Consider the following 16582-nt stretch of genomic DNA (forward strand, 5'->3'; position numbering starts at 1 on the left):
GCCTTCCATCCCTCCAAGTTGATAAAATGAGGAGCCAGATTGTTGGGGCAATATGCTGACTCTATATACCACTTAGAGAGGGCTGTAAAGCATGGTGAAGCGGTATATAAGTCTAAGTGCTATTGCTATTATGAGCCATGATTTATGGTACAATGCTGTATGTGAACCAAGCAACTCTTTTTCAACACAAGGCTTAAAATCATTATTTCTCTGCTGCATGAACTTAGGTTCTTATGAACTTATGCTTCTATACCCATTTATTTGGAAGTGAACATTAACAAAAACTTGTATCCAAATAGCCATAGATAAGATTGCATTTCAGGAGTTATAAAGATTGTTCCTTTGTGGATTTCTCTGTCTTTATAGTAGCAAGTTCTCAATAGTATCATTCTGGACAAAAAAATAGATTTTATGTGTATTCACAAATCCCAAAAAAGTGAAACCTACATTTTTGTTATGTCACAACTTTCCAAATCTAATGAATAATAAAATATTTGCATGACACCCTCCGACCTCACAATCTTGTATTTTTAGGGGGAGGGGAGAGATGTGCTTTTACCCTTCAAATAGTACCCTTGTCTTTCATCTTTACAAAAGTGCAGTGAAACTAATTAAAAGTGATGCCCTGTTGAACATGTTTTGAATCATCTTAAGCTGCTTTCAGGTATCATTGTAGCTCACTAGGAGTAGCCACCTGATCCTTATCTAAAGGATCCATTTCAGTGTTATCTTAAGACACAATTCTTAAATTGTGGAGTAGGTCTTAATGCATCACTAGAACTTTATTTGGAGTCAAGTGTTGCATCACTACTGGAATAAGCAAGGAAGAATTTGTCTGAATCCATTTATAATGTTTCCGTTCATGTAGAATTAATTTATTCCAAATATTCTATTTCTTATGAAACATAACCAAGTATCTGTCATGGACTGTGGTTCAGGCTATTCTTACAGGTGGATTTGCACAGTTACAGCTCCTAATTATTATGTATTAGCATGGGGCCTAGTTTTGAATGCTTCTAAGTCTGTATCTATAGCATGCTTTTATAAACCAGGAGCATTGGTAAATTGGGTATTACATGTACAAGAACTCTGGAATAAAGAATTGGAATAATATCCCTTATTAACCAATTGTGGCTAAGGCTCTTAATTATATATCATAAATTTAAAACTGATGACTATATAAAGCAGGGGTCTCCAACCTTGGCAACTTTAAGCTTGGCGGACTTCAACTTCACCAGGCTTAAAGTTGCCAAGGTTGGAGACCCCTGATATAAAGAATTATGGATATATCAAGCATGGCGGACAGTGTAGAAGATCAGCCTGCAATGTTGGGAATACGGTGCAACATCTCATTTGGAATCTTGGATTATACTGAAGTTTCATTTTTTTTAGTTTATGAATGGATGCTTCATCGATATAAGAGAAGTATTGAAGATTATTTTATGCAGACATGGTTTAATGATTTGTTTAAGAATTACTAATTTTTTTGCACACCGCATGGTATTGTTGTTCCTTCTATATTAAAGCATTTTTTTTAATTAGAAAGGGTTGTTTTTTTTTTGCTGCTGAATCAGGAAGTGAAAACCTCCTTCAAGCATCATTATTACATTATCCCTGCCTACACTGTAAGGTGCACACTTTACTTAAATAAAGAAGCAAAAAAGTTACTATTGACTTAAAACAAAAGAACAACCAATAGCTTCTTTAAACCCTTGTGGATACAATGTTATATTCATGACGGAATTAATTTCATTGATTTTTAAAAAGGGATACCTCAGAACCGATCTGTGATGCATCATTAGCAAAGCACATAAATAAAAGAGAAATTCTATGTTCATCAGGATTTACATCCAAGACTGTAGCTAAAGGACATCTACGAAATCAGTCACAACTCAGAAATAATCTTCAGTCTATTAGCAAAGATCACCACCATTGTCTCTCATGAAAAATTATATACTTTATTTATATATGTTTTATGTTTAAGAACCGCCTCCTTGCTCTGCAACTGCAAATACATACTAGAATAAACTCTGTAAAATATACAAAAATATATCTGTGTTTCTTCTCCCTTCCCCCATGTCTTACAAAAAAAGTTTTTATTCCCTTTGCAATAAATAAAAGCAGAAGTGTGTTGCTAATTGCAATTTATGATCTCTTTGACGTTTTTCCTGCTTGAATTTTTAGTCTGTTGAAAGAATAAGGGCATTTTCCATCGATCAAAGGTGGAGATAAATAATGCATAAGAGACTCTTATTGCATAAGGGCCCCCATCCATCTTCACCCCACTCCGCTTCTACATTCTCAACCCCCCCCCACCTCAAATTTTCACGCTTGCGTTCAATCAGGATAATGCCTACAAATTATGCGGTGCCTTCTAACTCAATCTAAACAAGCAAATCAACAGATAAACAAAACCACCCTCCCACTTTCTCGTTTTCTCTCCTTTTCACTCCGCATAAATCATGCGGAGGCAGCTGGCTAAAAGCAGAGGGAGCGCTAGGAAAAAGAGGTATGTACGTCGCCGTGAGCTGGGCAGGCAGAAGAGAGAGAGAGAGAGAGAGAGGAAGAACAAAAGACATTGTGGGAAAGTGCACATCACAGTGACAGAAAGTTTGGTTTGACAGGTGTAATTCCCACAGCCGCCAGGCTGGCAATGGGAAACAAGCAGATGCCACCACCAGGGCCAGACACCGCGAATGTCGAAGGGATCGTGCGAGGGAGAGGAAGACACTCAAAAGCGTTCTCAGAGCCCTACAAAGGGCCGGCGGAGGACCGCAGCCAGCGTCCCTGGGGTCAGGCGCTCCGCCTTAATACTTTCGCCCCCAGCCCGATCCGGTGAACGACTAATCTTTCCCTGGAATCGAAACACGGGATCTCCGCTACTGGTGGGCTACGTCAGTCTACCCACCCTCCGGCCCACGCGGGGAGGGACGAGTGGGAAGCCAGCGGGCATCAGATTAAATCTCTGGACAGCACATAGCCGGGATTTTCCGGTTGCCAGAAGTCCAACTCTGAGACGGAGCTGCCGGGGCTTGAGGGAGACAAAGCACAGCTATAAGCCGAGGAACCGGCCGAAGGAGCGGGGCTGGTGGTGCAGCTCCAGGAACCCGAGGAAGAGGCTGGAGAAATGCTGCTGCCGCCGCCGCCTCCGCCGCTAATACTTCCCAGCATTGCCTCGGAGAAGGCGGCGGCGGCAGCGGCAGCGGCGGCGGCAGCGGCCGCTCCTCCGCCTCCGCAATGGTCGGCCAAGCGGAGCGTCTCGGTGAGCGCCCAAATGTAGTTGTGAGCGAAGCGCAGCGTCTCGATCTTGGTCAGCTTGGCGTCCTCCGGGAAGGTGGGCAGCACCTCCCGCAGGGCATCCAGGGCCGCGTTCAGATTGTGCATCCGGTTCCTCTCGCGGTTGTTGGCTTTCAGGCGGCGGCTCTTCTTGAGCCGTTGGACCGTCTCGGCCGTCTTGGTGAGGCGGGAGGCATTTCGCGCCCGGCCGGAGCGCCTCTTACAGTCGTGCCGTCTCAAGCCGAGCAGGGGAAGGCGCGCGACCTCCGCCGCTTTGACGGCCCCCTCGGGCGCTGATGCCGAAGGGGAGAGGAGGACGCGGGGCGGCTCTTCTTCCACCTCGTCCTCCCCTTCGGAGCCCGACGAGAAAGGGGCGAGGGAGGAAGACGAGGGGGAGGAAGAAGAAGAGGGCGAGGACCGGGGGTCAAGGAGCCCCTCTTCCTCCTTCACTTCCAGGGTCTCTGGCTTCGCGAACATCCTGCAAGAAGAACACAAAACGAGGCAAGCGGTCAGTTGGAGGAAAGGCAGTTGGAGCTCCTGAGGGAGAATCCCCTCGCGGCCCACCCAAAACGCGCCAACGACCCCATCACCCCCCCGTAAGAACGCAGCCAGGCGCGGATGGGTCAGTTCTCACAAAAGAGGGAAAGCTGTCCGCTCCCCAAGTGTCCTTGGCCTCCTCTATGATACCCGCGTGCGAAACTTTTCCACGGCATCGATAGGCAGCCAATGGAACGGTGATGCATATTCGACGCACAGGGTCCCTACAAAGCTAAGCGTTGGACTCCTAAGAGCTTTAGAAGTCTGCGGTGCAGCTCTCAGGGACCGCTTTGGGATCAACGAATGCCGCTGACTTCACTGCAACGGGTTTGCTTGGAAGGCGTAATCTATTGAGCGTGAGGCAACCACAAGGGCGCTTCGCTTCCAAGCCCTCCCTGCGCTCGGCTGGGTTGCTTTTGGAGCGAGGGCTTCCTACCAATACTCGGCGGCCGGGGAGGGGAGGCCGAGAGAGCCACACTGCGATTGCGCCTAAAGCTCTAAGCGGGAGTTTTGGCTGCCGCTCCGAAAACGGCTGTCAGCCAACCAAGTTCGCCTCAAAGAAATGGGGGGGTGGAGGGAAGAGAAGAGAGGGAAGCTCGGAAACTTACTTGGCTCTTTTGGAAGTAACCGAATTGTTTTTTCGCTCGGCCCCTTTTTTTTGGCCCGAAGACGCGGCTGGCTGCTCCTGTCTCGTTCCGCACCGCCCCTTGGGACAACCTTCAGGGTTCAGCTTGGCCCCCGCGCCGTTCCCTCCCGGTTGCTGGAGAAGGTCCCACCGTGGCTGGGTGTTGGTGTGGGTCCAGGGCCCCTTGCTCGGAGGGGGGGGGGGCGAAGGGGAGGGAAAGGTCTTTAAAAGGGCTGGTTGTCTGGCCCGTCGCTGCCGGCTTGCGTGTGTGTCAGAAACAGGGCAACTCAGTGGGGAAAGCTGCTGGCACGCGCCTGGACCCTCCAGTTAAAGCGAAGCTGCTTGTGTTTCTGTGGCTGTGTGTCTGGCACACGACTCTACTTAAAACCCCTTATATACCCCATGGAAAACAATCAAATGTACCCCCGGGGCCTCCTCGGCTCTCCCCCTCCCCAGGTTTAGCTTTCCTTTTCATTTCATTATCATCGCTCATCTCTTTTCTCTCTCTCTCTTTTTTTTTTTTTAGGGTGTGTGTGTGCGCTCCTCTTTCCCCTCCCTCCTCCTCCCCCTCCCCCCTTTTATCTGATCCTCCGAAAGTGTGTTGGCAACCGGGACAATTCTGGGGTGTGATTGGTGCCTTGCGCTCGGCTGGAGCGTGCCGCTAATTTATTAATGAATGGGGGTCGCGAGGCGCAGCTGGCCAATCAGAGCGTCCCGCTAGCCACGCGCGCTGGAACCTGCTTCCTTTGGACAACTCATTAGGCCCGAGGGCTGCGCTGGGGGAGAGGAAGCGGGCCTGTCCCACAGCCTTCGCCCTCCCTCACGCCAAGCATGGCCCCGCCAGCCCAAGCAGGAGGGAAACCTCCCCATGCTCCATTCTGCTTACTTTGTTTCAAGTTGGGAGAAAGAAGAGTGTGCCAAAAAACGAAACCTGTGGTTGGAAAAGAGGAGGCTGCCCAAAGCAGGAAAAAAAAAAGAGTCCCAGAGTTATGATATGTGTTTGTACTTGAAGAGCAGAGCGTGGGCAACTTGTATTTTTTCATTATGAAAGGCATTGCCTCTCTTCCACCTCATATCGATCAAAGTTTAGGAGCCTTGGTAGTACAGTGGTCTAAAGCACCCTGTTATTAAGACCAGCTGCCTGCAATTACTGTAGGTTCGAATCTCGCCAGGGTCAAGGTTGACTCAGCCTTCCATCCTTTCTAAGGTAGGTAAATTGAGGACCCAGTTGTGGGGGCAATAAGCTGACTTTGTATAAATATACAAAAGGATGAAGGCTATTGCTGAACACATTGTAAGCTGCCCTGAGTCTCCGGAGAAGGGCGGCATATAAATCAAATTTAAAAAAAAAAAAGTTTCCCCTAATGCCACATTTCAGAAAAGGAGCGTCTCTCAGAAGGAGGGAATAGGCTGCACCACAGACTAATAGATGCCTTGTGACCATCCCATTTATTGGTGTTCCTCTTGTTTAAATTTCAATTTATCTGTGGCTGGTTCCACTTGTGGTGCCACAATTGTGGGATCACAATTTGTGTTGCTAAGCAAAGCAGTTGTTAAGTAGCACCCAATTTTGTGACATTTTTTTGCCATGGTTGTTAAGCGAATCGCTGAAGTTGTTAAATGAATCGTTTTCAAGAAGCTGTGAAACAGATAAGAGACCAAACTTGATCAGTTATTGATACAATCCCTAGAAAATCCTAAATTTTAGGAAGGCAGGACCCAATAGGCACCCAAAATATTCTTCCATTCATATTTTGGGATAGCAAGTGTTTAGTTAGACTTAGAATCCCTAGTGAAGAAAGGCTCTCGGTGTTTAATGTGTCACAGAATACTTTGATTAGAAAGATAATATAAACGTTAGATGTTCTGTGATTTCATAAAATACAAGTAATTTTCAACTTGTGACCACAATTGAGCCCAACGTTTCTGTTGCTAAGCAGGACAGTTGTTAAGTGAGTTTTGTCCCATTTTGCCATCTTTCTTGTCAAAGTTGTTAAGTGAATCACTGTTATTAAGTTAGTAACACGGTTGTTAAGTGAATCTGGCTTCCCCATTGACTTTGCTTGTTGGAGATCACAAAAGTGACTCCAGAACACTGCAACTATCATATAGAGGAATCAGTTGTCAAATAGCTGAATTTTGATCATGTGACCATGAAAATGTAACAGCTGTAAGTGTGAACAACAGTCATAAGTCACTTTTTTCAGAGCTCTTGTAACTTCAAATAGTCATTAAACGAACTGTTATAAGTCAAAGACTACCTGTACAATACTAGGAAAATTAATGAATGTTAAGGGAAAAAACTTTCTAATGTTGTGATCAGTGGAATGTAAACGATTTATCTGTGAGCTAGTAGCCCCCTTCGTAGGTGGTGTTAAGAAACAGTTGTTAAAGATACTTTAAATTAGATTCTGTTAGTGAGCTCTGTGTGGGTAGGAGACGAACGACTCAACAGCTTAACTGGCCCTTTCTAAGTTTATGATTGCATCATTCCATAAGCGAGTAAGATGTCGCTCTCCCTCATGATCCTCAAAATCTTTTTCTCCTGTAATTACATTCTGTAATTATTTTATTATTTTGTTCTGCTATTGATTATTATCACACTTGGAGACTCACACCAAGTTTATTTCAGCTCAAATAAACTACTTGTTTTATTCTGACATTTTAGCTCGGATCTCTGACCTGTAAACAACCCAAGATCTTGTGGAAGTCAGCCACTCTTGATGATCAGCCTTGATTTTCAGGAATCTTTCTTGGAATCCTTCTGCTGAAGTCCCTTGAATAAGTTAAATCTTTTGTTTTGAGAGATGGCAAAATATTTTTCCCCCTTTCCCACTCTCTTCTTTTAGATAGTTCAGTTTATAGTTTAGTCTTGTCTCTGAGATGCACCAAAGTCTATGATGTCCTCTTCTCAAAAAAGTTTTTCTCACTAACAGTTCTGCATATTATTTAGCCCTCACTGTAGTTAGAGTGTATTCCTAATGTTTAAATGCCACCATAAATTAGACTATCCATACTGTGCCTTCTTCTGGTGTTCACCATATCTTGCTAACTAGGACCTTGGCCTCAGTTTTGGGCATGTTTCAGACCAATGAGCCTTCAGGAAGGCTGTACATTCACACATTTCCAAGCATTCCTCTGGCCACAGAACAATAACTTGGCCCGTCCAGAAGAGATGGTGAACCATTACATATTTATGTACTAAATTTAGTATCTTACCTATCTTACCACAGGGTTACTCTGGGCGGCTTACAATATTTAAAAAATTAAATTATATAAATAAAATATTACAAACATAAAAATACAAAATACAACAGCTAAAAGGTGGGAGAGAGTAGGATGAGCCGGGGGGGGGGGGGAATGCGATCTGAGATTAATCTATCAACCATCCCCAACATGAAGCCTATCTTTTGGACCCCAAATTATGGAATTTCCCTTTTTACTATAATATATTTGTAACAATTTATGCATATATTTAAGTCCTGGCATGATCATGGTATGTGTTTAACATTAATATCGCTAGGGCATTCTGAGGCAGATATATGGAAATGGCTGTTAGCTGTCCCTGTAATCACTCTTGGTTGGTTCACACTGTTATATTTAAAGCAACGACAAAAGGAAAAGGAAGAGAACAGGCAATGGAGGGTTATAGACCCAACAGACTCCAGTTCAAAGCCATTTGGTGGAGTAACATTGATCTTGGGCCAAACAAGCCAGCATCCTACTTACCTTTTCCCATCAGAGTTTCCTCTCCTATACAGTACTCCAAGCAGCTGGCCCTGGTGACCAGTCCTAAAAGTCTCTCTGATCCCGGGCTAGAAGGACTCACCAAAGAGTCTGGGCAGCTGCAAGCAAAAGGGACTGGATTTGTTAGCATGGCAGAAGAATGGAATCCCTGGCAAGGGAATAAGCCACACATTAAAGCCAGAGTGCGAAGTTCTTCTTTGCTTTGCTTTGAGAGTCTGTTTTGGCTTTCAGTGGAGAGTGCTTGTTCTGTAAAGTCTGAATTATAATAAAGGTTCTGAGAAATTTTCTGGCTTCTGGAGCACATTTATTTAAAGCCACAACTTACCAAGCACACCACTTTAGAAAATAATAGCAACCACAGGAAAGGAGAAACGAAGGGACTTGCTTTTCTTCCTCTGAAAACCTGCAAGGTATCAGTCTCATGCCCACCCACCCACCATTTGGTTGGTTTCAGGCTCCAAGGTTTCATGAATTTAGCCACCTAAATTTCTAAACCACACTTTAGTTTCAGTGATGAATCCAGCTACTTAAAGGTGAGTTAGCAGAATGCAATCAGCTTCTCTTCCATTAATGAAGTGAATTTATATGTGTGCAACCCAGGCAATGAAAGTTATATTCCAAATAAATGGTATCACTCCATTTATTGCATTAAGACTGTTTCTTTATCTCTATAATATCCAGTTATACTTTCTATCACATTCATTCCAGGGCTTCATTTGTTCATTTATCTTTGGTGTGACCATGATTTAATTGAATAATTCTACTTGTAGTTTACAACTGGAATTGATTCTGTGAAATTTGATAAAGCACACAGAAATTATCTTTGCACATGATTCATTCAACGCAAAGCACATATAGTCATTCTTGAGTTTTAATTCATTGCATCTAATAGCATTATTTTTACTTCCTTCAGACAGGTTTACTCATAGGTATCTAAATATACACAACTTTTTCTACTGGTGTTCTAAAATGATCAGAATTGGTACTTTTCATTAGCTGCTTCATTATCAATGCTTAAAAATGCTTAAAATAAAAAAAGTATGTGATTACAGAAGGATATATGCCAGGGAGGTAATTTTTCTGGCTTTAGCATAATGCAGAAAACGTTGCAGTTTAGACCCAGAATCTTTTGAAAACAAAGAGTCTACTTCACATAAAACTAAATCTGGAGACTGATTGTGTGAAATAACACTGACTGGCTTCACACAACACTAATCTAAACCAAACAAATCACATTGCTTTAGCATGTTGGGTGAAATCTCCCTAAAGTGGGAAAAGATAGTGCAACCCTCCTCACTCTCCATGACTTCACCATGGCAATGGTGAAATCTAATTTTTTTTTACTACAGGTTTTGTGGGTGTAGCAGGGGAAGGATATTGCAAAATCTCCATTCCCACCCCACTCTGGGGCCAGCCAGAGGTAGTATTTATTGGTTCTCCGAACTACTCAAAATTTCTGCTCCTGGTTCTCCAGAACCTGTCAGAATTTCACCCCTTCTCAGTGTCCTTTGATACCATTGACCAGGGGATCTTTTTGAGCCAGCTACAGGGGGCTGGTGCTAGGCAGCACAGTCTTGCGCTATTCAGCGCCTTTCTCTAAGGCTGGTCCCATTCAATGTTAATAGAGAGTGAGAGATGCAGCCCTCAGCCACTCTTTTGTGGTGCGCCATAGGGCTCGGTACTTTCTCCACTCCTTTTACATCTACATGAAGCCACTAGGTGAGACCATCCATCACCATAGTTTAGGTATCATCACTATGCTGATGCTATTTAGCTCTATATCTCCATCCCTGATGGAGCAACTGGGTTGCTGCTTCAAGGTGCTTGGAAGCTGTAGGGGCCTGGATGGGGGACAACAGACTTTGGCTGAATCTGGCAAGCTTGAGTGGAGCATGGAGCTCCAAACTCTGCAACTTTAACATCTTTAGTTCTAGATGGAGTGGCACTATCCCTGCCAAACCTGGTTCGCAACTTGGGTGTTCTTCTGGATTCACGACTCCTAACTCTCTCACAGTTAGGAGATCCTTTGCACAACTTCATCTTGGGCTCCAGTTGAGATCTTTCCCAGATCAGGAGTCTCTGCACTCAGTCACTCAAGACGTAATCATCTCACATCTGGACTATTGTAATGCGCTGTACACAGGGCTACCCTGGAAGAGCATTTGGAAGCTATAACTGGTGCAAAGTGGTAGCCTGGGCAGTTCTTAGGGCCCGTAAAGTAGTCCATGTTACACCACTGCTTCATGAGTTGGAATGGTTGCAGGTCTACTTCTGGGTGCAATTCAAGGTGTTGGTCATCACCTTTAAAGCCTTGCATGGCATGGATCCAGTCTACTTGAAGTACTGTCTCACCCATGCCAGCAGAGGGGGCATACTGTGGATCCTGTCAGCCAAGTAATTTTGGCTGGTGGGGTCCAGAAGAGCCTTCTCTGGCTCCTCTCCTCTGGAACATCTTACCCCCTGAGGTGAGATTGGCTCCCACTCTCCTGATATTTTGTAAGAGCCTTTAAGACCTGGGTCTGCCAGGTGGCTTGGGGATCCAATGTGGGAGCTTTATAGTGGACGTGGTTCAGGGGTGAAATCCAAATTTTTTCTCTACTGGTTATGTGGGTGTGGCTTGGTGGGCATGGCAGGGGAAGGATACTGCAAAATCTCCATTTCCTCCCCACTCCTGGGGGAAGTATATTGCAAAATCTCCATTCCCATCCCACTCTGGGGCCAGCCAGAGGTGGTATTTACCAGTTCTCCAAACTACTCAAAATTTCCGCTACCGGTTCTCCAATACCAGTTAGAACCTGCTGGATTTCACCCCTGTCATGGTTGACTAATTAAAATTCAACCGGAGCTCCATGTGTTCAGCTTCCTTCTTTGCCATCTTGCGTCCATGATTTTATCTGTTAATGTTTTTATCTGTTGGGTTTTTTACAGTGAAAGATTTTAATGTTTTTCAATGTTTTTATATTGTAAGTCACCAAGAATCATTGGCTAGGAGATGGGCAGCAAATAAATATTATGAATGGATGGATGGATGGATGAATGGATGGATGATGTCTATTTTAAGTTACAACCTCCTTGCTTGAGAACCACTATAGGTCTAAATTTGTAGGGACTGAGCAAGAGTTAAGTTTACTTTTCTTCTTCCCCAGGAACTGTTTATGCGGCTCACCTAATTTGCCCACCATTTCTGATCAGGAAAATGGAGGGGTGGGGAAATATCTTATTTCCCGTCCCTTCTCATTTTGAAGCCCAGCGGGAGCGACGACAAACCGGGACGGCGCCCACCGTAGAGCACTTGTGTGGTCCGCTGAGTGCGTGGCCGGTGAAATGAGGCTGAAGTGTTATGCAAAGGGGTGGCACTGGCGTGGGTGGGGGCGGAAGGCCTGAGATCCCTGTCCGGCCCGGGACCCGATCGGTCCAGCAAGGGTCAAACTGTTCAACCGCAGCTCTTTTCGCGCAGCTCAATCCTCCTTTAGGAGAACAATGAAAGGCCAGAGCAGGCAGGGATCAAGAAACGAGGAAAACGTCAGTGATTTAAGGGAAAGGGCAGGGAGCGGGCAGGATCGGCCGGGGGGACTTGGCGAGAAGCCCTTTGTGATGCTTAAAACGCCTGAATGCCGGGGCGACCTCTCGGAGGCCAAAAGTTACAGGGGAACCGGGCCCAAGGGAAGGCGACTGGGCTGGCTCGGGTCGACCGCCCAAGATGCGCCAGCCAGAAGGACGCCGCCAGGTTTCCAGCAAGAGGCGTGGCGAGGAGAAAGCTTGCTGCGCGGTGGGACGCTCAGGTTAAGTCTTGGGGTCAGGGCGAGGGCTTACCTCGGCGGAAGGCGCAAGAGCGCCCGTCTCCCCTCCCTCCCCCCATTTACACAGCGGGGCTGGCCCGGGCGAGGGAGGGGCGGTTTATCTGCTCCGTCCACGACTCGCTCTAAGTCACTAAGCGTGGACGCAAACAACAATGACGGTGTTTACATCAGATGCCAAAGTAAGCATCCAATCTAATCATATTTTGGTTTAAAATCATGAGAGTCACCTAAATCCGCCAGCACCTTAAAGGAGTAAACCCTGATTTAGCTAGCTGGTTTAGCTAGCTCTACGAAGGTAGAGGTGCATTCAAGTCAAACCTGTGATTTGGTAACTCCATGGACTCACCGATGGAGTTTACAACAATATTGTAGTGGTTTACTTTTTCCCCCCTCATATAGTTTTTCAATTTCTCCATCTTGCTTAGCCCTCAAGACAACAAAAATAAACAATTTAATTCTTTATTATTTGTAGTCTTGGTTGTAGGATCTTGTCTCCAGTGCACTCCAGTCTCCAAGGCATTTGTGACAACAAGCAACCCCTGACAGAACCTGTGCAGGTTCCTATTTAACCCATATTCACCAAGCAAAGAAATTTAATTTTACTTAGAGTGCCTGAATCAAGAGGTTGATTCCCAGATCATATACTATGACATAGTTTCTTTGATTGTATCCCGTGAATTCCAATCGGGTCATGCTATAATTAATTAAAATGAAGCTAAATTAGATTTAAAGTAGTTAAATTTGTCCGGTGGAAGATTACATTTGCAACAATTTCACAAAGTTCCCATTCATAAACTGCCATGCAGAAAATTAAACTGCCACGTAAAGGAGCCCATGGCGTTCTCTCTGAGTTTTTCTCTTTGAATGGGATTGAAATTTGGGGAGTTAGCATAACTGCAAGTCACTAGAGAGAATAATATACAATGAAAGCTAAGATGTTGATACGTGAGCACTGCTAACTAGATACCTGTAACAACATCATACTCCACCCATGATAATTTCTTAAAAAATTATGTTGAGGAAAAAATGTCTTCAAATTAAATGAGAATTAATTTTTATAATGCAAGATAAGGTTAATTTGCTTGGTGCTAATAAAAATGATTCAGAAGTGTGAATTACTGTCACAAAAACTGTAGCCTAAGCCCTTTGGACCCTCAAGATGTGCCTTAGCTGTTTGCATTGCACCAAGTGACTCTGTCTTACATGGCCTTGTAACCTGATGCAATGCAAGTTTAATCTATTTAAAGAAAGTTAGTTTAGAGATTTTTTAATGAACAATCTCTCCCCTCCACTTTTCTTCATCCTGTCAGGCTTAGTCAAACAGGCTAGAAAGGGTTTTTTTTAATTTTATAAGATACCTATTGCCATAACTATTCTTGGATATCACTTTAATTGTAAACTTGAGTTTGTAATGGTATATTATTTATTGTTATTGTTAAGCACTCAGAAACTCTGAAGAAAGTAGTGCAGTGGGGGAAGAAATTGATCTTGTTTATATGGGGCTCCGAAGGGCACAACAATTTCCCTGTACTTCCTTTGGTTTGACAGATGGGTGCCCTTTAGGGGTCTCATCAGAAGATGCCTATACCCATGTAGCCTGGAGGCATCCCTTGCTTGTAATTATTCTTTCTCTCCAACTCTCCCTCTTTGTGAGGGTGCTCTGATTGTTTTGTCTGCCCCATTTGCATGGCAGGTGCAGGCTTCAACAGTGATTTTTAAACTTCAGGCTGTTCCTCCCTCCCGCCCTCCCTCCTCCTTTTAGGGCGGTAGACTCTCTCCACCCCAGCCTCAGGAGCCCATAAGCTCTTCTCCTCCATTTTCCCAGAAACTTGAAGATTGCATGGTTGAGATGCGATTCTTCTTTCTTTCGCTCTTTCTTCTCTCCCCCCACTGTCCCTGGCTAAAAGAACAGCCGATTGTGAGCAGGGATGGAATGGACACCCAAATAGGGAAGCCTGCAAAAAGGGACACTGGGTAGCAGGCGAAGGTTGGAGTAAGGGAGCACTAATCGCTGAACCAGGAGACAAATACGATTACCAGCTCTGAGCCTTGAGTCAGAAAGTCTCATAGACTTTAAGATGTTAATCCCCAAGCTAATCCTTCCTTTGGCGTGTCGGAATAGTGCAGCCACAAGAGTTGTTTTGTTATTTATATTGGCGTTTAATAAAACTCAGGCAGTGGTGAATGGGTTGCCCACTCTCCAATGGTAATTAATTCCCTATTTCAGTGACCCAATTGTGCTGGGATAGAGCAGCGGGACAGTCCCACTGCCCCAACCCGCCTTTGTGCAGCTTACATGGCTCTCGTGCTTCAACAGCTATGGAAACCCATTCTTTTGATGTCATTCAAGGAGTTTTCCTTGGGTATCTTCTAAACTTCAAGAACTCCTTTCTTTTCCCAAATGCATGAAAAGCAGGCCTGGCTTGACCACCTCTGTAGAATTTAATGATTCGTTGAAAGGGTCTTGAGGAAGGAGGGGGCAAGAGAAGAGGAGATATAGACAAACACATATCTGTAGAAGAGATGGGGAAAAAGAAATCTGACATATCCCTATTAAAATAAACTCTGTGCTTCAAAGTACAGCACAAAATTACCAACTTTTGTTATTTATTTATTTATTCAATTTCCAAATGTTGGAAGTCAAGTAATTCTATTTTTCAAGAATACTTAGACTTCAGTAGAATGGAGTTGATTCAGGTGTAGGAAGTAGTTTAAATAAAATCAAAGAACAGTGCATTGATTTTAATCAACATAGGAAGTTCATGCTGCAGTGGCATTGAAAGACATCCTAACTTAAAATAGCAGGACTATGTCTTTATATGCACTTTCAGTGGGGAAAAAAAATCTCTTAGCAAGTCACAGAAACAATTCAGAATTCAAATAAGAAAATACAGAGTGAACCATATGGCCAGGGTAGCTTGAGTTGGCTGCGTTTTTTCTTAGACAAAGAAGGGATTGAGAGTTGAAGGAAAGGAGAAAAAAACCCCAACTTTCCGGCTGATGAAGCTGTTGTCTGGAGGCAATGATCCCAAATCTCAAGGCTTTATTCCAAGCTCCGACTGAGACGTGATATGTCATATGATTAGCATCTTTCATATTTACAAGAGAAGTATAGGCTGCCAGCCTTTAGAGAAAGGCGAGAGAAAGAAGGGGCATATGCTGAAATGGATTTAGCATTTGAAAGAGAGAAAAGAGATTGGATAAATACACTTAAACGAGGATTTAGTTTTACTCCTGTTGCGTTCTAATGGATTGTTGATTGAGATTTTAGGGAGCTGGAACAGGGGTGTCACCAGTAATTTAAAAGATGCTATTCAGCTCTTGACTATTTCTTCCACACTTTGTGTATTAATGGGTTTAGTGACAGCTTGAGCTAAAAGAAAACCTTTTTAAGAAATAACCAAAATATGATAGCGAAACTCGCCTTCACTTTTGAAATGTAGATAGCTTTCAAAATTTAGAGTGCAATTTTCGTTTGGCTGAAGAGAACTTCAAAGTCTATTGGTAAGAGTTTTGCATCACATTTGAATAATTATCTTAATTCATGTGAGATTATGCAAATTGTCATTATTTCAAAGAAAAAAATAGATGACCTTTGCTTGCTACCTTCATGCTGTGAAATGAAAAGCAGAGAGTACACTGGCACCACCTAACGGACAATTTTTATTTTAGCTAGAATCTTAACTCTGCAAAAAACAAAATGCATAGTTCTAACATGCAATATTTTAAATCTGTAAATATTTTCCATACACTTCGAAAAGGCTGATAGCGTGTTATTTTAAACAATTAGAATAGCTTTGTGATATAGTAAAAGTAATACCTGGCTAAACAATGGAGGGTTAATTTCTATTAGAAGATTAAATTCTTTCTATCCAAAACCATTTAACTATAATACATTTTGATATCCACTTTCTAAAGTATAATTCAAACAAACAAAAAATGAGAATATATGTTCAACATATATCATGTAACTACATCTTCTGTGTTGTTAAGTTTTTGTAAGATGAATAAAACTGTATTTTATGTACATTAGCAAAAAATGTTATTACAAAGTCATGGAGATATTATAATTTATCATGATTTTTTAGGAGTTTAAGATAGGTTAACGTTAGTTTAAGAATGCTTATTAAAATAACTTTAATTTTATTGCGTCCTAAAATCCCAAAGATGGCATGCTTGATAAAGTGAATATTGCAGGATATTGCAGGATCAAAGCGAATATTGGTATTCAAAAATATATCATATATTTATTTTTTAAAAATATGTAATATGTTGCAAAATAACTATAGAAGATATAGTATTTAACAATTTATATTAATCAATAGGATGTGAAATATAAGATGGACTCTAAAGCAACAATTTATACCTTTCTTTTATAAGCAGTGATACTTATCCTGAGTTATAGGATGCTAACATAAAGAGAAAATAGTCTAAGTTTGTGAAATATAGAACCCATGTAAAGAAAAGCCAAGCCAGGTGTAGATTTTTTTCTCAAATGAAAATATACTTTCCATTCCCTCCCTCCTTTGTTTGTTTTATAACTTAGCAGTTACCAACAAATGCCAAGAATTATAATAGTGACACTTTATTGTGTCTT

The 16582-nt window shown here is 43.0% G+C and overlaps 1 protein-coding gene across 2 annotated transcripts; it reads right to left on the reverse strand.

The window, feature by feature from the left end:
* Positions 1 to 1939: 1939 nt before the first annotated feature.
* On the reverse strand, positions 1940 to 4896 carry NEUROG2 (neurogenin 2). Of its 2 annotated transcripts, none has more exons than XM_034442150.3 (2): positions 4422 to 4896; positions 1940 to 3754 (listed from the first exon to the last, which is right to left on the reverse strand). In XM_034442150.3, exon 2 carries the CDS (start codon positions 3751 to 3753, stop codon positions 2953 to 2955), a length of 801 nt encoding a protein of 266 aa, XP_034298041.2. In that variant the 5' UTR covers position 3754; positions 4422 to 4896; the 3' UTR covers positions 1940 to 2952. The 2 variants fall into 2 exon arrangements, with proteins under 2 accessions (XP_034298041.2, XP_034298042.2); XM_034442151.2 differs by lacking the exon at positions 4422 to 4896 and adding an exon at positions 3911 to 4229.
* Between the last annotated feature and the right edge of the window lie 11686 nt (positions 4897 to 16582).

The sequence above is a fragment of the Pantherophis guttatus genome, chromosome 8, assembly GCF_059756535.1.
Source record: "Pantherophis guttatus breed Tessera chromosome 8, ASM5975653v1, whole genome shotgun sequence".
NCBI classification, from domain to species: domain Eukaryota; kingdom Metazoa; phylum Chordata; class Lepidosauria; order Squamata; family Colubridae; genus Pantherophis; species Pantherophis guttatus.